General features: G+C 40.7%; 1 protein-coding gene across 1 annotated transcript in view; it reads left to right on the forward strand.

The window, feature by feature from the left end:
• Slc39a8 (solute carrier family 39 member 8) overlaps window positions 1–15,751 on the forward strand; it is an 85,378-nt gene extending 69,627 nt beyond the window's left edge. Inside the window, exons 6-8 of the mRNA XM_017796397.2 lie at window positions 10,875–11,082; window positions 11,235–11,419; window positions 14,061–15,751. Coding sequence (XP_017651886.1) covers window positions 10,875–11,082; window positions 11,235–11,419; window positions 14,061–14,210 — 543 coding nt within the window. The 3' untranslated portion in view covers window positions 14,211–15,751. The remainder of the gene's footprint in view (window positions 1–10,874; window positions 11,083–11,234; window positions 11,420–14,060) is intronic.
• The last annotated feature ends 4,349 nt before the right edge of the window (window positions 15,752–20,100 follow it).

Consider the following 20,100-nt stretch of genomic DNA (forward strand, 5'->3'; position numbering starts at 1 on the left):
AGAGTTTCTTTTCTGGTCCTGTCTGTTTGGTGTTCTATATGTTTCTTGTATTTGCATGGGCATGTCTTTCTTTAATTTTGGGAAATTTTCTTCCATGATTCCATTGAAGATCTGGTCCATGCCATTATCTTGGTATTTTTCTCCTTCCCGTATGCCTATGATTCATAAGTTTGGTCTTTTTATGGTGTCACACAATTCCTGCATATTTCATTGTTGTGTTTTCTTAAATTTTTCATAATTTTTGCTTGAGTGGTCTAATTCATCCACTTAATTTCCTGTCTTGTTATTCTGTTTTCCATTTCATTCATCCTATTGAAGATGCTTTCTCATGTTGTTTCTAATTGGTTTATTGAGTGTTTCACTTCCTTCTTCATTTTGGCCTGAGCATTCTTCAATATTTCTAACTCTTTTCTGAATTCATTCAGAAGTTTATCCCTATCTTCTTCAAATTCTTTGATTTCTTTGTCCATGTCCTGCATTCTCTCTATAGGTTTCTCATTGTACTCCTTAGGGAGCAGTATTGGTTCCCCAGGTGTCTGGGGCCCCAAGACAAGGAATGGGGCAGGGCCCAAACTCGGAGGAGAGAACAGTTGGGGAGATGGGAGGGTGAATGGGGCTGGGGGAGTCAAGGCATGGAGGACGCAATGGACTTACCCCAGAGAGAGGCCTGTGAGTAGAAGAGAGGCCTGCTGGGGTCCTGCAGGCCCAGGGAAGCAGAGGAAAACCTCTAATTTTCTATCCTTTTTTCTACCCTCTTTCCCCCACAGGCCTCTACTCTTGTCTTTCATGTGCTTGAAAAATGCATGTCCTCAACACAGAGGATGGATAGAACCTCTTTAACTACCAAAGCATCCCTACATCATATCATGTGAAGAACACTGTGTAGCCTTGAAATGCTCCATTGGCTATCACCAGTATTCTTCTTAGAAGATGCTGTGGGAAGGGGGAGAGGGAGCTAAGATGCAGCTGAGGAACATTAATTCTAACTCTCTCCACTTTTCTAACTGGGTGTGAGTGTAGGAAGGTAACTCTTAATTCCTCCTTCCAGTGTGCATCCTGTTTGCCTCAGTGTCTGGCATCACCTCACTTGGCCTTTTCCAGTTTGGACATCTCAAACCTTCATTCCTTCAAAACTGAGTCCCTGGTGGTTTGTTTTTATTGAACTGTTTTCTCTTGATACAGACTTTTGGGAAAGGAGTAGTAAGAGCAGTCTCTCCAAATCGCCCGCATTCTAAGGGTGATCAGTATTGTAGGTCTGCTGCAGAACATCAGTGTTGCGTTGTGTCGTGTCGTGTGTGTGTGTGTGTGTGTGTGTGTGTGTGGTTCCCCCCACCCTGTGTCAACTATGTTGACTTCCCCATCCCCTGCTCTCTTGGAGCATTAAGAATCACGATTACCAGGGATTAGACTCTTCTTCCAAAGACCAGAAAGAAAATGACCATGTTTCTTGGTAGAAGCATGACTATCTTGGGCGTTTTGCTTTTTACACTCACCAAGTTCAAGGTCTTGGGGATGGGAAATAAGAATTGTTCAAATTGTAAATATAAGACTGACTCCCTCATGTATACCCAGAGTTGAAGATGTGCATCCTGTATATCAGAGCAGCTCCTTTTCACACAAGTCATAAGAAATTTTTATGACTCTCTGGGATATAGGAATTTACATTTACTGTTAACAAATCATAAAGAAATTTATTTTAAAACATCATGGAATACATGGCATTTTACCATTTATTAAAGACAAAAGCAAGTTCGCGTATGATGGAGCTAGATATGCTTACTTATTTTTACATCAAGAATTAAATCTTGGCTGAATATTTGCTACTTCGGGACATGGAGCATCTTTAACATCTTTTAGAGATGATTGATATTTTGATTTTTATGACAGTCAGTGCTGAGAACAGTATTTCACATAAACACTTGGTACAAAAGGGCAGGAATGTGTTTAGGGATATTTCAGAAATTGTTGGAAATTCTATCCTAAACCAAACCCAAAATTCCATGAGTGATTTTTTTAATGAAAAATGAAGTCAGCAATTCAAATAGCAATTTTAAAAATCAAACATTTAAATACAACATTTGAATGATGTAGGAAAATATTAGTTGTTGTGTCCCATAATTTAACTGTTGTGCTTCTGTGAGTGGAACATTTTGTGTATAGAGTATAATAACGGCAATTCAAAATAGTCAGTGGTGTTGAATCTAAGCTGAGGTGTTTCAGGCAGTGCTCATGGGTGTCTCATGGTGTGTCAGCATGAATGATGCAAAGTGCACATCTCTCCAGAGCCAAGGCTGCAGTGAAATTGCATGATACCACACAGGCAAACACTGCAAGCATACCAAATTTATTACACACTTGATTTTATGTTAATTTTTGGTCATTCAGAAATCTTTTACTCTTGCTAATTTTTGGGTGACCCCCACATTCAGTTATGTGATCCCCACAGAGGGTTGTGACCCATAGTCTAAGCAACTGGGCTCTGGCATACCTAGAGATGTTCCTGGAGTTAGCTGTGCATTCTCTGTTGCAGATGGAGTGCAATGTATGTGGCTGCTGGTGAGGCGTATGTCCACTAATCTCACTTTTCCCCAGGCTTGCACTGTGGCTGAGCCTTCACCAGGGTGTCTGTATTTCTATTTGCCTGCTTCTCTGAGGGAGCAAGTGGTATGATGTACACATTTTATGCAGTGAGCTCACCGTGCCACTTCTTTTGAAGGAAGGTGGTATAGAGGTAGTTTTTACAGAAGACCTTGGCATACTGTAAACCCATGAAAGATGCTACTTACATAAGCACTGAGGGCAAGGAAGGCATATATCAGATAGGTCTGTCTTTGTGAGTCAAGTAAGCATCTCCTGACATTGAGAGGGGTCCAGTGTCATTATCCTCCTGCCTTACATAGCCAACTGGGCCATCTTGTCCTTGGGCAATAATATCTTTTGGGTGGGTGGGGGGCAGTGGAGGTAGTGGTGGTGCTCAGAATCATCTCATCTATCAATAGGTTGGGCTTTTCTCTGTCACTGAAAAGGCAGATATCCTCTGCAGAGGGAGAGAATGCTGAAGCCATGAACAGCTGCCTTCCACACTATTCTGACATTTTGTATGTAGACCCATTAAGCAAATATCAGGATAACTATTGAAAGATACAGAGTGGGAGACTGGAGAGATGGCTCAGCCATTGAGAGCACTGGCTGCTCTTGCAGAGGAACTGGGTTCAGTTCTCAGCACCTACATAGAGGCTAACAATAATTTGTAACTCTAGTTCTAGAGTATCTTCTGGTCTCTTCAAAGCATTGCATGCACATGTTGTACCTACATGCATGCACACAAAAACACAGATACAGAGTAGCATTTATAATAAGATTTCTTTGTTCACTTTGTTGCTGAGGATATTTTCTGTGATCTCCTCTTATGGGATTTAGTGAAAAAGAATTAATTTCATCCCCTGTGTTTATTAAGAAGCCCTCCCTTAACATTTCTTAGCAGATATATTTGCTATCATTTTTTCAAATTTCTTTTGAAAGTCTCTGGCCCATTCTGAGTTAATGCAGATCATTTCTTGTGCAAGAAGTAAAACATCGATCTTTTGCTCAAAGTTCTGTTCACCTGAAGGATTTCTTTCCCTTTACTCACCGTGACTTAGGCTCTGTGTGAATAAATTTGCACGGTTGGCTGGTGCCGACACACTTACAGATCTTCTGCAATGAGTTGACTGTTGGGAGCCTTTTCGTTCTTTGAGGGGAAAGAGATGGAACCTTAGGATTAGATCCAGGAGACTGAATCACCAGCGATTGCCATTCACCTGTGTCTTCAAGACCAGCGTGGACATAGTCTTAGAGGCACAATTAGTAATGGAATGCTGCTGTGAGCATCATTCTGTGCTTTGCTGGGCAGGTAATATGCAGCTGTACATGACCCTAAAATCACTGGGTTTTCCATGGCTGGAGATCAGTTTCTTTTTTTATTTTATATTGGTCTTTTCAAGACAGGGTCTCCCTGCAGCTTCAGTTGACCTGGAACTCGCTATGTAGATCGGGCTGGGCTTGAACTCATAGAGATCCACCTGCCTCTCTCTGCCTCCCAGTGTGTGTGCCACCATGCCCCTGAGATCAGTTTCTATAAGTACCCATGGATTAAATACTTTTTTTTTTGTGGGGGGACACAATGCTAAAGGGTACATGGCTTTACTCTAAAATCCCAGGGGTCTGCATAGTGATTACCTGGTCAGTATTTGCTAGAAGATCTCCCATAGCATCTCTGAATGCCATAAACTTCACTCATCTGCTAAGTCATGAGGTCCAAGAAAGAGGAAAGTCTATGCCACAGCCTGGTCTTTGCAGTGACAGTTTGTCACTGAGCCCTTGGAAGTGCAGTTGTACCTTATCTATTCATGATCCATTTCCTTTCCACTTGGGAAATTTGAAAATCTCAAAGAACATCCCCATTTTGGGGATTTGATTTCTATGGTCACTTCTGTGCCAATGATTCCCTCAAAAGGAAATGATGGCACACTGAAATCAGGAAAGCCTGAAGAAGGCCACTAGAACTGGAAAGGAGAGTCGTCTTCAGAGGAGTTGTGGTCTTCCTTTGAAGGGCACAGACAGCCAGAGCTGGGGTGAGTCCACGAAGGAGTGAGACAAGGGGATAAAGTTCTGAGATCTCCTTCTTCCTCCTGACCTCTTGTGGGGATTCCCCAGAGGGGAACCAAAAACCACCATTTCAAGTGGCACATTTAGGTCTTGAGGGGGGAGAGGGATGGAGGGAGGGAAGAAAGGAGGGAGGGAGGGAGAGAGGGTACTTATTTGGGGAGAGGAAATGGGAACTATTTATCATGTGCCTGTAGTGTGTGAATTCCAGCACAATGGAGACTCTTATTTATATTTCTGTCCTCACTTCTTAGCACAGTTCCTGCCTGCTGTAAAATAAATACTCAATGAATTATTCAGTAGTCTAAGTCCAATATTCTGTGTGATTTTTTGATCAAGTTGCTTATATTCTTCAGTTGTCATTTTCTGCTTCTTTGAAATTCCCATCTGCCATGTTTCAATCTTTAGGATGTGGAATGGTCAAGGAAAGATGTAGAAATTAATGGTAGAATTGCTTTGTAAACCGTGAAGGGTTGTGTATGTGTAAGATACTGTTGTTTTGCACGTTTCCTCCCTGATCCTGTCAATTACCTGATTTATACTAACTTAGGAGCTCAAATTGTTACTGGAGTTGGTGGGGTCAGAGCCTGGGCCCCTGCAGTCCTCAAAAGCTGGGCTTGGCTACCAGCCCTGTAGGTCAGTTACACAAAGAAGTGACAGTGCAGAGTGGGGGAAGGAGATTAATTTAATGTGGTCACATTAGGAAAAGGAACAAATAAAGAGATCCGATGCCTCCCCCAAGATTTGAACTTAAGTAGAGGGTGAGAAGAGTGCCTGGCCAAGCAGCTCTGCTGAGGTGTGACCCCTGCACATCACCCGGTATTGTCTTGGCGCTAGTCCCCTTTCAAGATGGTCTGATACGTTTTTACAATCAGGCGAGATCTCTTTCTAGCAGATGCTTTCCTCTTCTGCTGCCCCCAGGACCTTGGCCTTTTTCTTCTCCCAGCACGAGATCCGTTTCTTAGAGACCTTTGTGAAAGTCTGATTGCCAAAGTGAAGGGAAAGGAATCTCTTCTTAGAATATCTTTGCCCCTGCTGGTTCGGTGAGAAGATGCCACACTTTTCACAGTGAGTTTTAATTAGTGAGTGGCTGATTAATCTCATCATATACCTTTAGCTTTTCCAGTAGTTTCTTCAAGATCATAATTGGGTCCGAGCTCTTACAGCCTTAATAGCCTTTTCCTCTTCTCTTTTTGACATATCTCTGCACCCACGCATTTTTCTGTAGTTTTTTTTTTTTTTTCCTTTTTTCTCTGGTAAACTTGGCACGTAGGCTCCTGAATCTTCAGGGAATCATGCATAATAAATCTTTTGTCTTCAAAACTTAGTTTTGCTTCCTTGTACTGGCAGTCTTACCTGCGTTTTGTGTGATGTAACAAAGGCTTTTTTTTGTGGAGCACTTCCAGGTTTATAAACAGTATCTCATTTAATTATCACAATAATCCTGTGAAGTTAGAGGTAATATTTTTCCATCCTACAGGCAAGGAATCTGCAGCTCAGAAATGAAAGTTCTTTCCCAAGGGCAGAGAACTGACTCAAGCTCAGGTTCCTCGAGGGCAAGGCTTATGGCCTCTACAGTGAACTGGCTGTAATCTTACACTGTGTTACTTAAATCACATGTCTCTTTAAAGCTGAAGTCATTTAAAACTGATTTTTATTATTTTCATTTATGGCGCATTAATTCCTATTTTAAGGGTACATTTTTAATGTTTTTTTTCTATTTATATTTTTGAGAATTTCACACCTGTACTGTATTTACGTCATTTTCACTCCTCCCTGTCCCCTGCCAGCTCCTCCTGTGCCCCCCTTTATTCACTCTTAAATTTATGACATTTTTCTATAATTACTCCACACACACACACACACACACACACACACACACACACAAAGCCTACTGACCCCTGTGATCTTGCTCATGTACATGTGTTTGGGGCTGACAGTTGCCCTCTCAGCAGCCACAGAAAGCCTGCAGCTCCTCATCTAAGGGTCTGGGTTGTTTGTGTGTCTGTTTTCATACAGCTTTATTTCTTGATTTCTGGTTTTCTTTTACTTTGCTTTTCAGTAGGCTGCTGCTTTCTACCAGAGCGCCCTCTGCAAATTATTTTGAAGCATGGGAAAACAGAATTTAGCCTTTCTCTGAGATAGTTGTTTGCTTTTGCCCTTTACCAATAAAGCACAGAGCACAGGTATGCCATAAAAGCATGCTGTGAGTCCTGGCTCATGTTGCCTCTCTCTGCACACAGTGAGGTCTGGTTGCCTGTGCTGCTGTGTGGAGTGATGAAGCAGAAAGGATTCTCTGGAGGGACAGGGCAGCCTCTCCTCACGCAAAACAAACCTGGCCAGGAGCCTCTCACCACTTCATCTTGTTAGTGACAACTTTCAAGTCCTCACAGATCTACTTTTCCTTTTTGTTATTTCTCACCCAAATCTACACCCAACCATGGCCCTACTGTTTTATTTATCTGAATATTAAAACATATAATGAGTGTAAAAATACCCAGAAATCCCATAAAATATAAGAGAGCCCTCCAAATGTCATCTACGTTATTCTTTCTCAGGAAGAGCCATGATAAAAATTTTCGCACATATTTTCCAAATATATTTTCCCTTAGACCATCATGAATTTATATTATTTTTACAAAAACAGCAGCCACTAGGCATGCTGTTTTGTTGTTATTGTTTTTATATTAACATTATTAATGTTTTGGACATTTTTACATGAAGTATTTCTCATCTATGCTACTCGTCTGAGTGATTCATGGCAGGGGTGAACCACATTTGTGTGAACGGTATTCCACTGAAGCAGAGCCAAGAGATTCCTTTCTGCTCGCCTCCTCGCTCCTTCATGGGTCTTTTCTTACTCTTCCCCGTGTTCTCCGTTTCCCTTTTACCCCCCTTCCCCTTCTTCCTCTTTCTCTTCCTCTTGTTCTTCTTCTTACCTGCGTTCTTCGTGCTCCTGTCCTCCCTCTTCCCCACCTTCCCTGTCTTCACCTGTACACCCAGGTTCTTCTTCTGTCCCATTCTTCCTCCTCCCCTTACCCGCCTCTCCCCTCCCTCTTTCCTAACATCCCCCATCCTGCTGACCGTGTTCCTCAGTGATCCACTTGCTCGGTCGATTTTTAAGTTTTAGAACACTTTTCTCTTACTTTCTGTCTCCTCTTCTTAGGCGTCTGCCTAATCTCCTGTCTGCTTTTATGACTTGGGTGTGTGGTACTCTTCCTCCCCACACTGATCACTCTACACTTCAGTTTTATTTGCATTAGTTAGTAAAAGGAGAGGCGTTAAGAGTGTTGCTGAAGTTCATAGAGTCATTCTGGTCAGAACCACCCCAGAACTCACTCATAGACTTTTTTTTCTAGGCTTCAGCCTTCTTGTGGCCGAGGATAGAAATATCATCATTAAGAGTAAAGTCAAGCAAGGAAGTAAGCAAACTTAGCAACAGTACCAGCAAACAATAACTGAAAAAGAGACGGGAAGAAAGGAAAACCACTAACTTATTTAGTGAAGCTTTGGTGTCCCCTCCCTAGTGATTTGCCCCTCTGAATTATAAAAGAGCAAATGTCTGCCTGTCTGCTTACTTCACTTTGTCACAAAGCTCTTAAAAATGTATAACTCTTAACTTTCTTAACCATGTAATTTGAGACCTAAGCTCATAGAGCTAAAGGCTAATAATAAAGCCAATGCAGTCTGCTTGGAGGTAAAAGGACCATGCCTGAAGTATTATTTAATTTCCTTTGCAGAATTGAGGGTGTTTGTAACAGACTTTGTATATGACACATACGCTATCAGGTAGTCAAGAATTGGGTTGTGGATTTTCCCTAAATCGCCAAAAGTAAACAAGGAAACCATGAATATGTGAATATGTAAGAAAGTTGGAAAGTGAAACAATAGTTATAATTTAAAACAGTCCTACTAAGTGGAATTGGGTGGTAGGCACTGCTAAGCCTGGGTCACGTTCTCTGTGGCTTTCTTCATGCCCACCTTTGTGCCCCTTCAGCAGTCAGTTGCTTCTCATTTTATGGCATTTCCACCAAGGTCTTAATCATTTATTATATTGTGCAGTTAGGATACAGCTATAATATAAAAAGACCGTGTTTAAAGAGAAGGTAGAATTCTCTCTGTTCAGATGGGATTCACTTTTGAAAATAAAGGAGATTAAAGTCTTCTCCCGGCTTACATCCAGTGCTTGGAAGAGGTTCTGGGATGGGGAAGAGGTCTTTGTGGGTATTGCTTTTCAGTTCTGTTACAAACTAGAACCCCTCTAACCTCATTGGAGTGCAGTACTAACTGGTCACCAAAGGCGTTCACTGACTTCATTTTTACCACTATGCATGTTTACTATCCTTTCTGTGATTTAATTTCTTCAACTCTGAAATAATGATAATAGTTTTTCTTAACTCTTTGAAGTGACTTATGTGTCAGAAGCACCTAAAGCAGGGCTCAAGGCCTAATAAATGCCATTTTCCTTGGCTGTTACTAGTTTCACTAGAACTACGTCAACCATGATGATGACAAGAGTGACAACTACTAACCATGCCTCCAATAGTAATTTCATAATTTGTGGTGCTCCAAATGACTTTTGACTGTATGTCTAAATAATCCATCCAATGCAGATTTCCATCAGGGGGATGGTGAAAAGATATATTCTAAGATCTAAAGTCAGTTCTGAAAGTGTTGGTCCTCAGAGGTTCTGAGCAAAGAAGCAATATTGGAATATGTGTTAGATCTCTTAAACAAGTGCTCTGAAAGAGCTCCATTCTATTTGGTGCATATTATACAGCTTTGAAAAGTTCAGCTATAAATTTACATCCTATTCTCTAAAGCAGACATGCCTCTTGAAGATATAGATGGGTTACCTTCCACTTTCACATCTTTCCCATAGCATTCTGGGTGGCGTTTTACAATGTACAGTTAGTTGCCCAACAAATCTCTTAAGTACACACTTAGGTAGAAGTGGGAAGAAGAATTAGAATAAAATGTCCTCCAGTTAACAGTAAACACTCTCCTGTTTATAGGCAAGTTTATTTTGTATTATCTTCTGCAACTTCTGGAAGTGCTTTAGTTGATGACTATCATTTGATTTTATGCAATTTGTGAAATTTTAAAAAAAGTTTTTAAATTTTATTTATGTGTATGAATGTATTGCCTGCATGTATGTGAGTGCACCTGTGTTGTGCAGTGCCTTCGAGGTCAGAAGAGGGCTTTGGATTCCCCTGGAACTGGAGGTAAGGATGGTTCGTAGGTGCCATGTGGGTGCTGGGAAATGAACCCGGGTCCTCTGCAAGAGCAGTCAGTGCTCTTAACTGCTGAGCCATCTCTCCAGCCCCACAGTTTGTCAGTTTTATAGAACATAAAAATTCCCATATGGGATCCATCATAAGATCTCCCTGTAGCCCCAGCTGGTCTGGAACTCACTATGTAGACCAGGGTGGCCTCCATCTTATAAAAATCCACCTGCCCCTGCCTCCTGAGTGCTCAGATTAAAGGCGTGCTCCACCATGCTTTGACCATCATAAGATTTTCTGTTTTTATTGTTCTTTCAAAATTTAAATAAGTGTTAGTGCAAAGGCAAGTCTTTTCCCATCACGCCTCATGAAATTTTTTAGGAGAATAACTGAGATCTAGGGGTGGTGTGGACCATGTTCACCAGCATAGAGTGGAAGCTAAGTAAGTTGCCTCAGAGTAAACGAATCACTGCACATCCACTTCATTTCACAGTGGAAGAAACTGAGAGGATGATTTGCTGATGGTCACACAGTGGCAGAGGAGAAATTGGAATAAATGTTCCTTGATGTCAACGTGCTTTAATTATTGATTCCACATTTAAATTGTAATATGGAGATGACTTTCAATTTAGTTCTTGAATAACTTTAAAATATGTGAATAAATCAAATTTGTAGGTTAATAGCTGCTACACTGTAAGAAGGCAGTTGTAAGAATTTATTCATGCAAGTCAAAGGAAATCAAAGGATTGATTTAATGGGACACTAATTTAAAATGTCTGTAAGTGGCTTGTTCAAGGTATGTCAAGTGATTCATTTCCTCTCTCCCTGCCATAAGATTTCTTTTCTGTTACATATTGTTAGAATTTTCCAAACACTGCAAGAGACTTTCATTTGAAGCAGTTTTTCTTCCCCATCACATAACCCATCTTCCTCTTGTCTGTATTTCTTGAACTTTCAAGAAATGTTGGTTATCATGTTGATTGATTTTCTTCTGCTATTTTACAGGATGGAAAAACAGAGCCAAGTTCATGTACCTGTTTGAAGGGGCCCAAGTTGTCAGAAATAGGGACAATTGCCTGGATGATTACACTCTGCGATGCCCTCCACAATTTCATTGATGGCCTGGCGATTGGGGCATCCTGCACTCTGTCTCTTCTTCAGGGACTCAGTACTTCCATAGCGATCCTGTGTGAGGAGTTTCCTCATGAGTTAGGTGAGGGACTGTGGTTGTGGGGAGGACCTGGTTTAATCTCGCTTTCAGCAAATCCTTCTGATACACTGAAATGAATGAGCCTTTGCTGCTTATCTTTGATCTCATTCCCAAACAGAAGAAAGTACAATTCACTTGATATTCTCTTCTTCTAGGGGACTTTGTGATCTTGCTCAATGCAGGGATGAGCACTCGACAAGCCTTGTTATTCAACTTTCTTTCTGCGTGTTCCTGCTACGTTGGGCTAGCTTTTGGCATTTTGGTGGGCAATAATTTTGCTCCAAATATTATATTTGCACTTGCTGGAGGCATGTTTCTCTACATTTCTCTGGCAGATATGGTAAGAAATTCAAATATTTTATTTTGTTTCAGTTTAAAATTTAGAAGGAGCATCTCGGTTACAAGCTTTCCTATTCCATCAGATCACACCCGCTGAGTAGCTTGCACTGACAGGAATGCCAGTGTGCCTATTTGTCCAGGTGTGGTGGCCCATGCCTTTAATCCCAGCAGCACCACCACCAACAACAACAAAAAGGAAGTTTGGTTTATTTTATCTGTGATCTTATGGCGAGAGGAGAAGCCAACTGTTTTCTGGAATGGGGTTATTTTCCTAGGCCCCCTTTTGTCCTGTGATGACTGAAACCTGACCTCCACTATAGTAGGTTCCTGTAAGGTTTTTATTCCTCTCTTTTGTGAGGATGTCACTTTGGGAAGAATAACTTGATCGAGCAAACAGCATCTTATTACTTCAAAGTTATAAACAGTGAAAGCTTTTGAAATCAAGCCAAAATGAGTACACTAAGTTTGGTAAAAATTAAATTTTGACATTATTTGAGTTAGTATGTATTTACGTCTGTCTTTGTCTCTGTAGGCGTATGACCATATGAGTGCATATGCTTGTATATTTGTGTGTATGTACATATATGCACACAAGTATATGTGTGTGCATAGGCATGTGCATGTATGTGTATGTACATATGTGCATGTGAGTGGTTATGCGTGTGTAAGACAGAAAATGCCTGTGTGTTTTTAGTGAGTCATGGACAGTTTTTTAGGATGTAAAAATGTATATGAATTTGTATGAAAATCAGAGAATATTTGATCTGCATTTGGGAATTAAGGTATCACATATGATATCATAATTGAACGCTCTTCCTCTCTTTTATTAGCTCCAAACTCTCTGGTTCTGTTTACTGCTCTGTGCATACCCTTGAATCAGTGAGGATTCCATCTCTTAAAGCCTCTACTGCACTTACAATCTCGTCACAGAATCAGTGCCTCCCCCTCTTTTTCTAGATGACCACTTCTCCTGCGCTAGAAAAACAAACTGCTGGCACTGTTCCCTTTAAAGAAAGAACAGGAACGGCACCCTGTATGGCCACTCCTTTCACTTGTTTCAGATGGGTTCCCAGCCTTCAGCCGTTTTATCCCAGTCAGAACTTCCACATCAGTTCTCTGGCTTCACTATGAATCCCAGAGACCTCTAACATGGTTTGATGCAGTGCACCACAACACATGCAGCCAATCATGCTGAAATGTGTTTCTGGATGTTGGTGTTTATATGTCTCCTTATGCAGTCTTTTCAGTGGATGTTACTGCTGAGAAAGGGCAGATTTTTACTAAAACACTTAGAATTCGAATTGTTTCACCGTAATGAGTGTCATAATGCTAGAGTGACACCTAATTTATTAAAGACTATGATTTTGTGAGGATAGAGCAAGCACAAGGGGACAGTTGAAGAAATGAGGAAATGAATTATAGTTATTTCGAAAAATTTGTTCAGCCATCTATTACTGGCAAGCTTTTTTATACCAAACCTGAAAACCATAAGACAAGGGAACTCGGAAGTGAGCAGGGCAGGTGCCGTCTCTGCCCTATAGGGATTTCTACTTTGAGGAGCAAGGCTAGAACTTAGGTAAACCGAAAGGTCTTACACCTAGCATGAATGAGACCCTGCGTTTATCCCCAGCGCTGTATAAACCTACTGTGGTGGCATGTGGCAGGAGGATAAGAAGTTCAAGGTCAACCTCAGCATTGTAAAAGCCAGAAGGACAAGACACGTGTTGCTAGATAGGAATTCTAGACATGACAGGGAAGCTGCACCCATGAAATCTCCACAGTGTGGTAGTGTATCAAGAGCTGCATAATGACAGAACCAGTTGACATACCACGGTGGATGGGGGAAGTGTCACAGGGTCCCACCTCAAGATGAAGAGCTACAGGCAACAACAGATGCTGAGCCAGGAAGAGTCAGTTTTCTCCAGGAATTAGCTCTCTGAGAGGTTATCTAATCCCAAGTGGGCAGCTATAAACAGAGGTACACAGGAACACCACTAAATGGACTCAGTAGTTTATAATTGTCTGTTTGTATATGTAAAAACAGTAATCTAAGAAGGGGACAAGAAATTGTGAGGGAGTTGGGGGTATCAAAGGAGTTGGAGGGGGACTGGGCGGGGTGGAAATAAGCAAAATGGGGCAATTCTCAGGAATGAAATTCTAAAAAAAATCACAAAAAGAAACAAAAACTACAAATGTCATATAGAAGATTAATTATTTACAAATATTTTATATGTATTATGACATAAAAGGAAAAGCAGTATGTATGGTGAGAGAGGAAAAGAGAACTCTAGAATAAACTAGGAAGGGATCTCTTATACAGGAAGTGATCTTGAGGGTGTGTCCGAAGGTGGAACCTGAAGAATTGAACCCACAAAAATTTGAGGTTCTACCATGGTGAGAGTGGATGGGAAGAAGGTGAAGGGGAGGAGGCCTTGAGTGAAGTAAATCCCAAGGTGTCTCAGGTGAACACCTTGTCACTACCTTTACTCTGTGGATGCCCCAAAGTGCTCACTATTCTTATTTATGATCTTTACTAAAACACTGAAACTCAGAAATAAACAGTCATCTCTGCAGAAACCGTAAACGACCAGTTCATGTTTCACCACAAGATGGCAACAGTCATTTAATTATGTATCTTCCAGTTTCCAGAGATGAATGACATGCTGAGAGAAAAGGTGACAGGAAGGAAAACGGATTTCACCTTCTTCATGATTCAGAACGCTGGCATGTTAACTGGGTTCACAGCCATCCTGCTCATCACCTTGTATGCGGGGGACATTGACCTGGAGTAGCAGGGAGCAGACGGCGTGACAGTGAAGGCATTTCACAGACAGCACACCTCCAAAGGGAGGTTTAAGCCTATTCTGTTTAGTTAAAAGATACTTTTCTTTTTAACTGTAGAACAAGAAATCTTATGACTGGTTTCAGACCTGTAATATAGGTGATCATTTGTTGTTAAAAATTCATCAAAAGGTTTTCAGTTTCAGTCTGAAATGAAAAATACCTATTTTTCAAAGTTTTATGCATATTAGAAAACCATCATGAAACAAGACTCATGCATTCATAAGCAGACACATAGACCCAGAGAAAAATGCAAGCCAGGCCATGCAAGCCTTTCCAGCTTGGCAGGATCAAAGTGTCAAGTGCTTTTGTAGTGATTTTCTTTCAGTTAATGTGCTGTTGCTTTCAAGGGTAGGTACATCAAAATGCGGAAGAAACTCAAACGTCTATAGCACAGATATAAATGATTCCAGAGCCTTAATGAGCCCCAGAAAGAAGGATTTCTCACAGTGTTAGCGCAGTTTTATATTTCAATTAGCAACTTGTAGGCTTGTTTTAAAAACTATTCCAAAGTCATATGAATTTAGGACATTCTTGCTAACCCTATGAAGCTTGGACTTAAGGGGGTATCCTTAAGAGTAAACTCTACCAGACTCTACTCTGTAAACAAGGCCAGAATTGTTTTGTAATGACTTATGTTGTGGCTGTATCCCTTAGAAATGGCAGAACAGTATGCAAGACTGGTCACAGCCCAGTTTCACTGAACTATGTGTTTGCTTTGTGCCAGAGAAGAATATGTTGGGTTGGAGATAGAAATTGAATGTAATTTTGAGAAATTTACTTTTTAAAGATGAACATAATTATTTAGAAGAGAATACTTCAATAAATGCAAAACAATAGCTGGGTTGTGCTATGTCAAAGGCTGATTAACTATGAAACACGCGTTCCTTATGGGTGATTAACAGTCAGAAAAACCTTTCTTTCCTTTTCTTTTCTTTTTTTTTTTGTTCAGTATGCTTTTTCCGTGTCGTGGGGAAAATATAGCATACTGTGGTTATTTTTCTACCTTTCATGAAAAACAGAGCCTGTTTACTCTTTAATAGGCAGTAGAAAACTAGTCTAAATTTGAACATCCCAGGCTCAATTCACACTCCCAAGTAACTTAAGGAAAGATGATTTGACAGTGAAGAAAATTATTGATAGAGACCAATACTTATCTCAGTAACTACATTTTCCTACAAACCATAACATATTTTCATATAGTTGTAATACAAAATTGACATTTTACATATATGCTAATGTATATTTCACTCTATAATTGACACTTCAAAAAAGATGTCATTGACCAAATAGTAAACAACTTTGAAACTGCGTATTGTGTATTGTGTATTCATTATGCTCTTACTGTGACTCTGTTTTGAGTGGCTACATGTACTTAGTAAGTGGGAGAGAGATAAACAGGAAACTGGTGTATTATTTCAAAGATACAGAGCAAATAAATTCTACAAAGATTTATTATTTGTTTCAATAAACATAATCTATTTTTATCATTATATCTTTTTATATTCAACCGTAATAATCTTTGTCTTTAAAAAGTGTAAGTTGTTTGTCATTTAAAAGAAACTGTTTACGGCATATTAAAAAGATAATTTAGTGATCCTCATTGTGCATGGAGACTTTCTGGTACTCTCTCTCTGTGTTTGGCTTTTGGTTATTTTCCTTTACCATGGAGAACAGAGGGCACAGGGTAAAGATATCTCAAAAAGAAAAAGACAATCGTTGCTCGTTGCAGGCAGATGGAAAGCCATGATCACATTGAAATGTTCTTGGATGACTCTTTCAAGTAAGCATAATCCTGTCAGTCAACATATCTTCAGAGGATCTCATTCTACGAGATGAATATTCCGTAACCTTTAGACTTTAAAGATGCCACCAGAGCAAATCAAAGCAAATTCAGTGTACCATATAATGGGTTACATACGTTGACATTCTCATTATTCATCTTTAAAGAATGTATACAGATAGCTGGCATGAATAGGGTACTGTACCTGCTGCTTGGTACCATGTTGCAAACTGCCTTTGCGGCCTGAGGCTTACAGAGCAGGTCATTCTTCTGGTGTGGGTCTGCTGATGGATGACTGTCTGATCTAGCCATGGTTTCACGATGTGGCTTGGCAGCGTAGTGGCTAATACTGCAAGATCATGTGGCAAAGGGCATGACTGCCTGTCTACTTGAGAGTGAAGTGCAAATAAGTTCAATTTTAAGTGCTCTATATGAACTATCTACTATTTCGTTTTATACCACAGAAGATATCTAATGTCATGATAATTCATCAAAAGCCTCCAGAGTTACCTCCCTGTTCTAATATTCTAAATTCTTTGAATGAAAATATTATTTTCCTTGTGATCATCTACCATCTCTGGCTCTTACAATCTTTCCACCCCCCCTCTTCTGCAATGGTCCCTGAGCACTGGGTAGATGAGGTTTAATATGGGAGTATTATCTAGGTACAGGCACTCCGCAGTCTCTTATTCTCTACACTTTGGCCAGTTGTGGTTTTCTGTGTTAATTGCACTCTGTTGCTGGAGGAAGTTTTGCTGGAGGAAGTTGAGAGATGCATTAGACCATAAAGAAACAACGTTTTTCAGGCTTCTGGGAACTTGCTCAAATGAACTTACAGCAATGATGACAGCATGACAAGACCCATGCAAACTCAAACCAGACAAAAGCCCAACATAGAACTAGGGAAATGGACAAGAATCCCCAACCGTAGTAGAGGAAACTACTGGCAGCTCATCACTGCTGGGTGAGGAAGAGTTGGTCTTCTTGAAGGGAGTGACACCAGATAGGCTGAACAGTTCATCCAGTGGATGAACTCACACCACGGGACATCTGGGGATACAAACTTGACTTGATAGATGAGGGCATAAATGAGAGAATACATGAAATCTTGTGTGGGGGGTTATGGGGGTGCGGATAAGGGAGAAAATCTAAGTATGATTAACATGTATGGAATACATAAAAACTCAATAAAATATATGGAGAAATAATTGTAGAAAAAAAGAGAAAATATTTTCTTTCTCCTACCCAAACAGGTTAGATGTATAGCTGTGCTAGGCTTTGGTCTTATTGGTTCTGACTTTCCTGCATGGGTTATTTCTGTAACAGCAGTGGAGCATACCCAACACAACCACATTGTTAGAAGTCTTCACAAGCTATGGTCACGATGATTTCCATGCCCAGTAAGGTCCTAGAATTGGGCATTTCTGATTTGCTACATTCAGAAGGCTTCTTTAACCAGGTGTTTGCAGAGATTTTAAAATGTACTAGTGGAGAACTGAAACAGCAGCATGGGTTCATGAGACCATTAGTGCTGGTACAGCCACAGTGCTAGCTCCTGACCGCTGGCCTGGAGTGCAGCCAAAAACATCTGGCTGTCCTCCTGGCTCTGCTTGGCATCATTTTCCTCTAGGGTCTTTATCAGGAGGCTACCGTGATTTCCAGACTCTTTCTGTGTTTACTTAAGGCCTGTTGCAGTACAAGAGGCTCTTAAATGGATTCCCTTGTCTATTAGTCCAGCTCATTCTTATGGATGCTTTGTCTTTCACACGATGAGTTGAGTTGCAACACCAGTGTTTGGTTGCTTTTCTATTAGCCTCCTTTCTGTGTCAGGGATACACAAAGCGTTTTCTCACAATGATTCGGCTTCCTAGTTGAAGACTGTTAACTTCTCGATGGTTCCAGAATCCATGACTCTACTAGCAAAATTTCAAGGAAAAGAAAGCAATGGATAAGCTGAAAACTGCAAGTATCATTCCATTAATTAGAGGACAGATTCCCTCTCTCCCATATTTCAGCATTTCCAGACACACAGTACGCTGTAGTCACTGGGCTTGAGGGCATTGTGAAGAAAGTTCTAGAAAGAGTTCGTTAAATCTTGTCGGAAGTGGCAGCATCACTGTTTGAAGGTTTGCTGTTGTATATAAGCAGGGATCTAAACATGGAAGGATTTCCCTTGCTTTCGTAGAAGCACTGTGGGTGGGGGCAACATTCTAAGGCAGGCAGAAGAGTCCTGGAAGCCTGCGTTGCATTATTTAGCTACTGACTCCCTGCCCAAGATTGCTTCCTATCCTAAGACGCTTCCAAGAGATCCAGCTTTGAAGCCTAAACTCAGCATAGCAGGAAGGGGCACTGGGTAGAAAGGTAAAGAATTCACACCTAGCTCTTCATCTTTCTTTTTCCTAAGGAATTTTTTCAGAAGTAAGATCCAATAACTTTCAATAACATACAGTGACCAGAATGAGTCACACATACATACCAACCTGCAAGAGGAAGAAGGCACTGTCCTTTCAGCTGGATGCACTACTACTATAGTCAGGATTTTGTTGCTAAGAAGCAGCAGCAGCAAAGCATGTCTGTGGGTAATTGGCCATCCCACTGGTCTAGACGGGTTTGCAGCTACTCACTTGGGTCTGCTGATGCTGCTTTCATGAATTCTCACGGCTGTTTTCATAGGAATTCTTTGTCACTTTGACTCTTTTAGTTACACTTGGCCAGTACTATCGAGTGTGTGCGTGTGTGCGTGTGTGTGTGTGTGTGTGTGTGTGTGTGTGTTCAATATTGGGTGTGCCTTTCTCAAGCACTGTCCTTTTTTTAGAGACAAGATCTCTCACTAAACCCAGAACTCACCAATTCAGCTTGACTGGCTGGTCAACAGGATCCAAGGAACCTCCTGTTTCTGCCTCCCTGGCACTGAGATTACAGCTATGCACTTCCATGCCTGGCTTTTTTTAATGTGGTACTAGGGTCTGATCTCAGGTCCTCACACTTACAACAGTAAGCACTTTACCAGGTAAGCTATCTTCCTCAGCCCAAGACCAGTGTTATTTTATAACCAATATTATTCTTTTTATGTTTTGTGTTAACATATATTGACTATACATGATAATGGGTTTCATTATGATATTTTCATACATGTACATATATGTATAATGCATTTTGATCATATTCACTCTCCATTACCCTTTTTCTCCCCTTCCCTCTGCTTTCGATTCCTGTTCTCTTTCCATCTTTCTCCCCAACGAGTTTAATTAGGGTTGCTTACAAGAACACAGGTGAGGGGTTATTTACAGGAGCATGGGAACTGAACCAGCTGAGGTGTAACTTGGTATATGAATGGATAACAAAAACGTGTCATATTTACACAGTGGAATATTTTTCTACCATAAAAGATGAAATCTTGTCATTTATAGAAGGGTGGCACTATATTAGGTGGAACAAGTTAGACACAGAAAAATAGGACACGTTCTTATTCATGTACAGAAGCTAAAATTTTAATCTCAAAGGAGTCAAGAGTAGACTATTGCTAATTGACCACTAGAGCCTGGAAGGTGGGGAAAGGTGTGAAGGTCAGTTAGCTAGGGGGAGGGAGGAATAACTTCTCACGCTAGACAGTTCTGTAGGGTAGTAACTGTGGTTGACAGTAATTGAATATTTCAGCAAAGCTAATACAGAGGATTTTGAATGTTCTAACCTAAAGAAATGATAAATGCCTGAAGTGAACGGCATAGCACTTACCTGATCTGGTCATTATACACTGTGTACTTGTGTTGAAACATCATGCTGTAGGTATGTGGAATCACGTGTTACTTAAACTAGGCTTTCTCTAGAGAAGAGCTATTTATATATGTGATAAGGGTTCAGCATGCACGTGTTATTTCCAGTTTATCATAGGTTGGTACTTTTGTAAATAAAGAAAATGTACAGGAATTCCAAAAAAAGGTGAACAATGGTAAAGGCCCCTGAAATCAACCTCTGATCTCCACTTTTGTACATAAGTGAGCACACAGACACACACACACACCTACACATACACCTACACACATACCTATACATACATA

This window comes from Nannospalax galili, unplaced genomic scaffold (assembly GCF_000622305.1).
Source record: "Nannospalax galili isolate Female #2095 unplaced genomic scaffold, S.galili_v1.0 scaffold189, whole genome shotgun sequence".
Taxonomy (NCBI): domain Eukaryota; kingdom Metazoa; phylum Chordata; class Mammalia; order Rodentia; family Spalacidae; genus Nannospalax; species Nannospalax galili.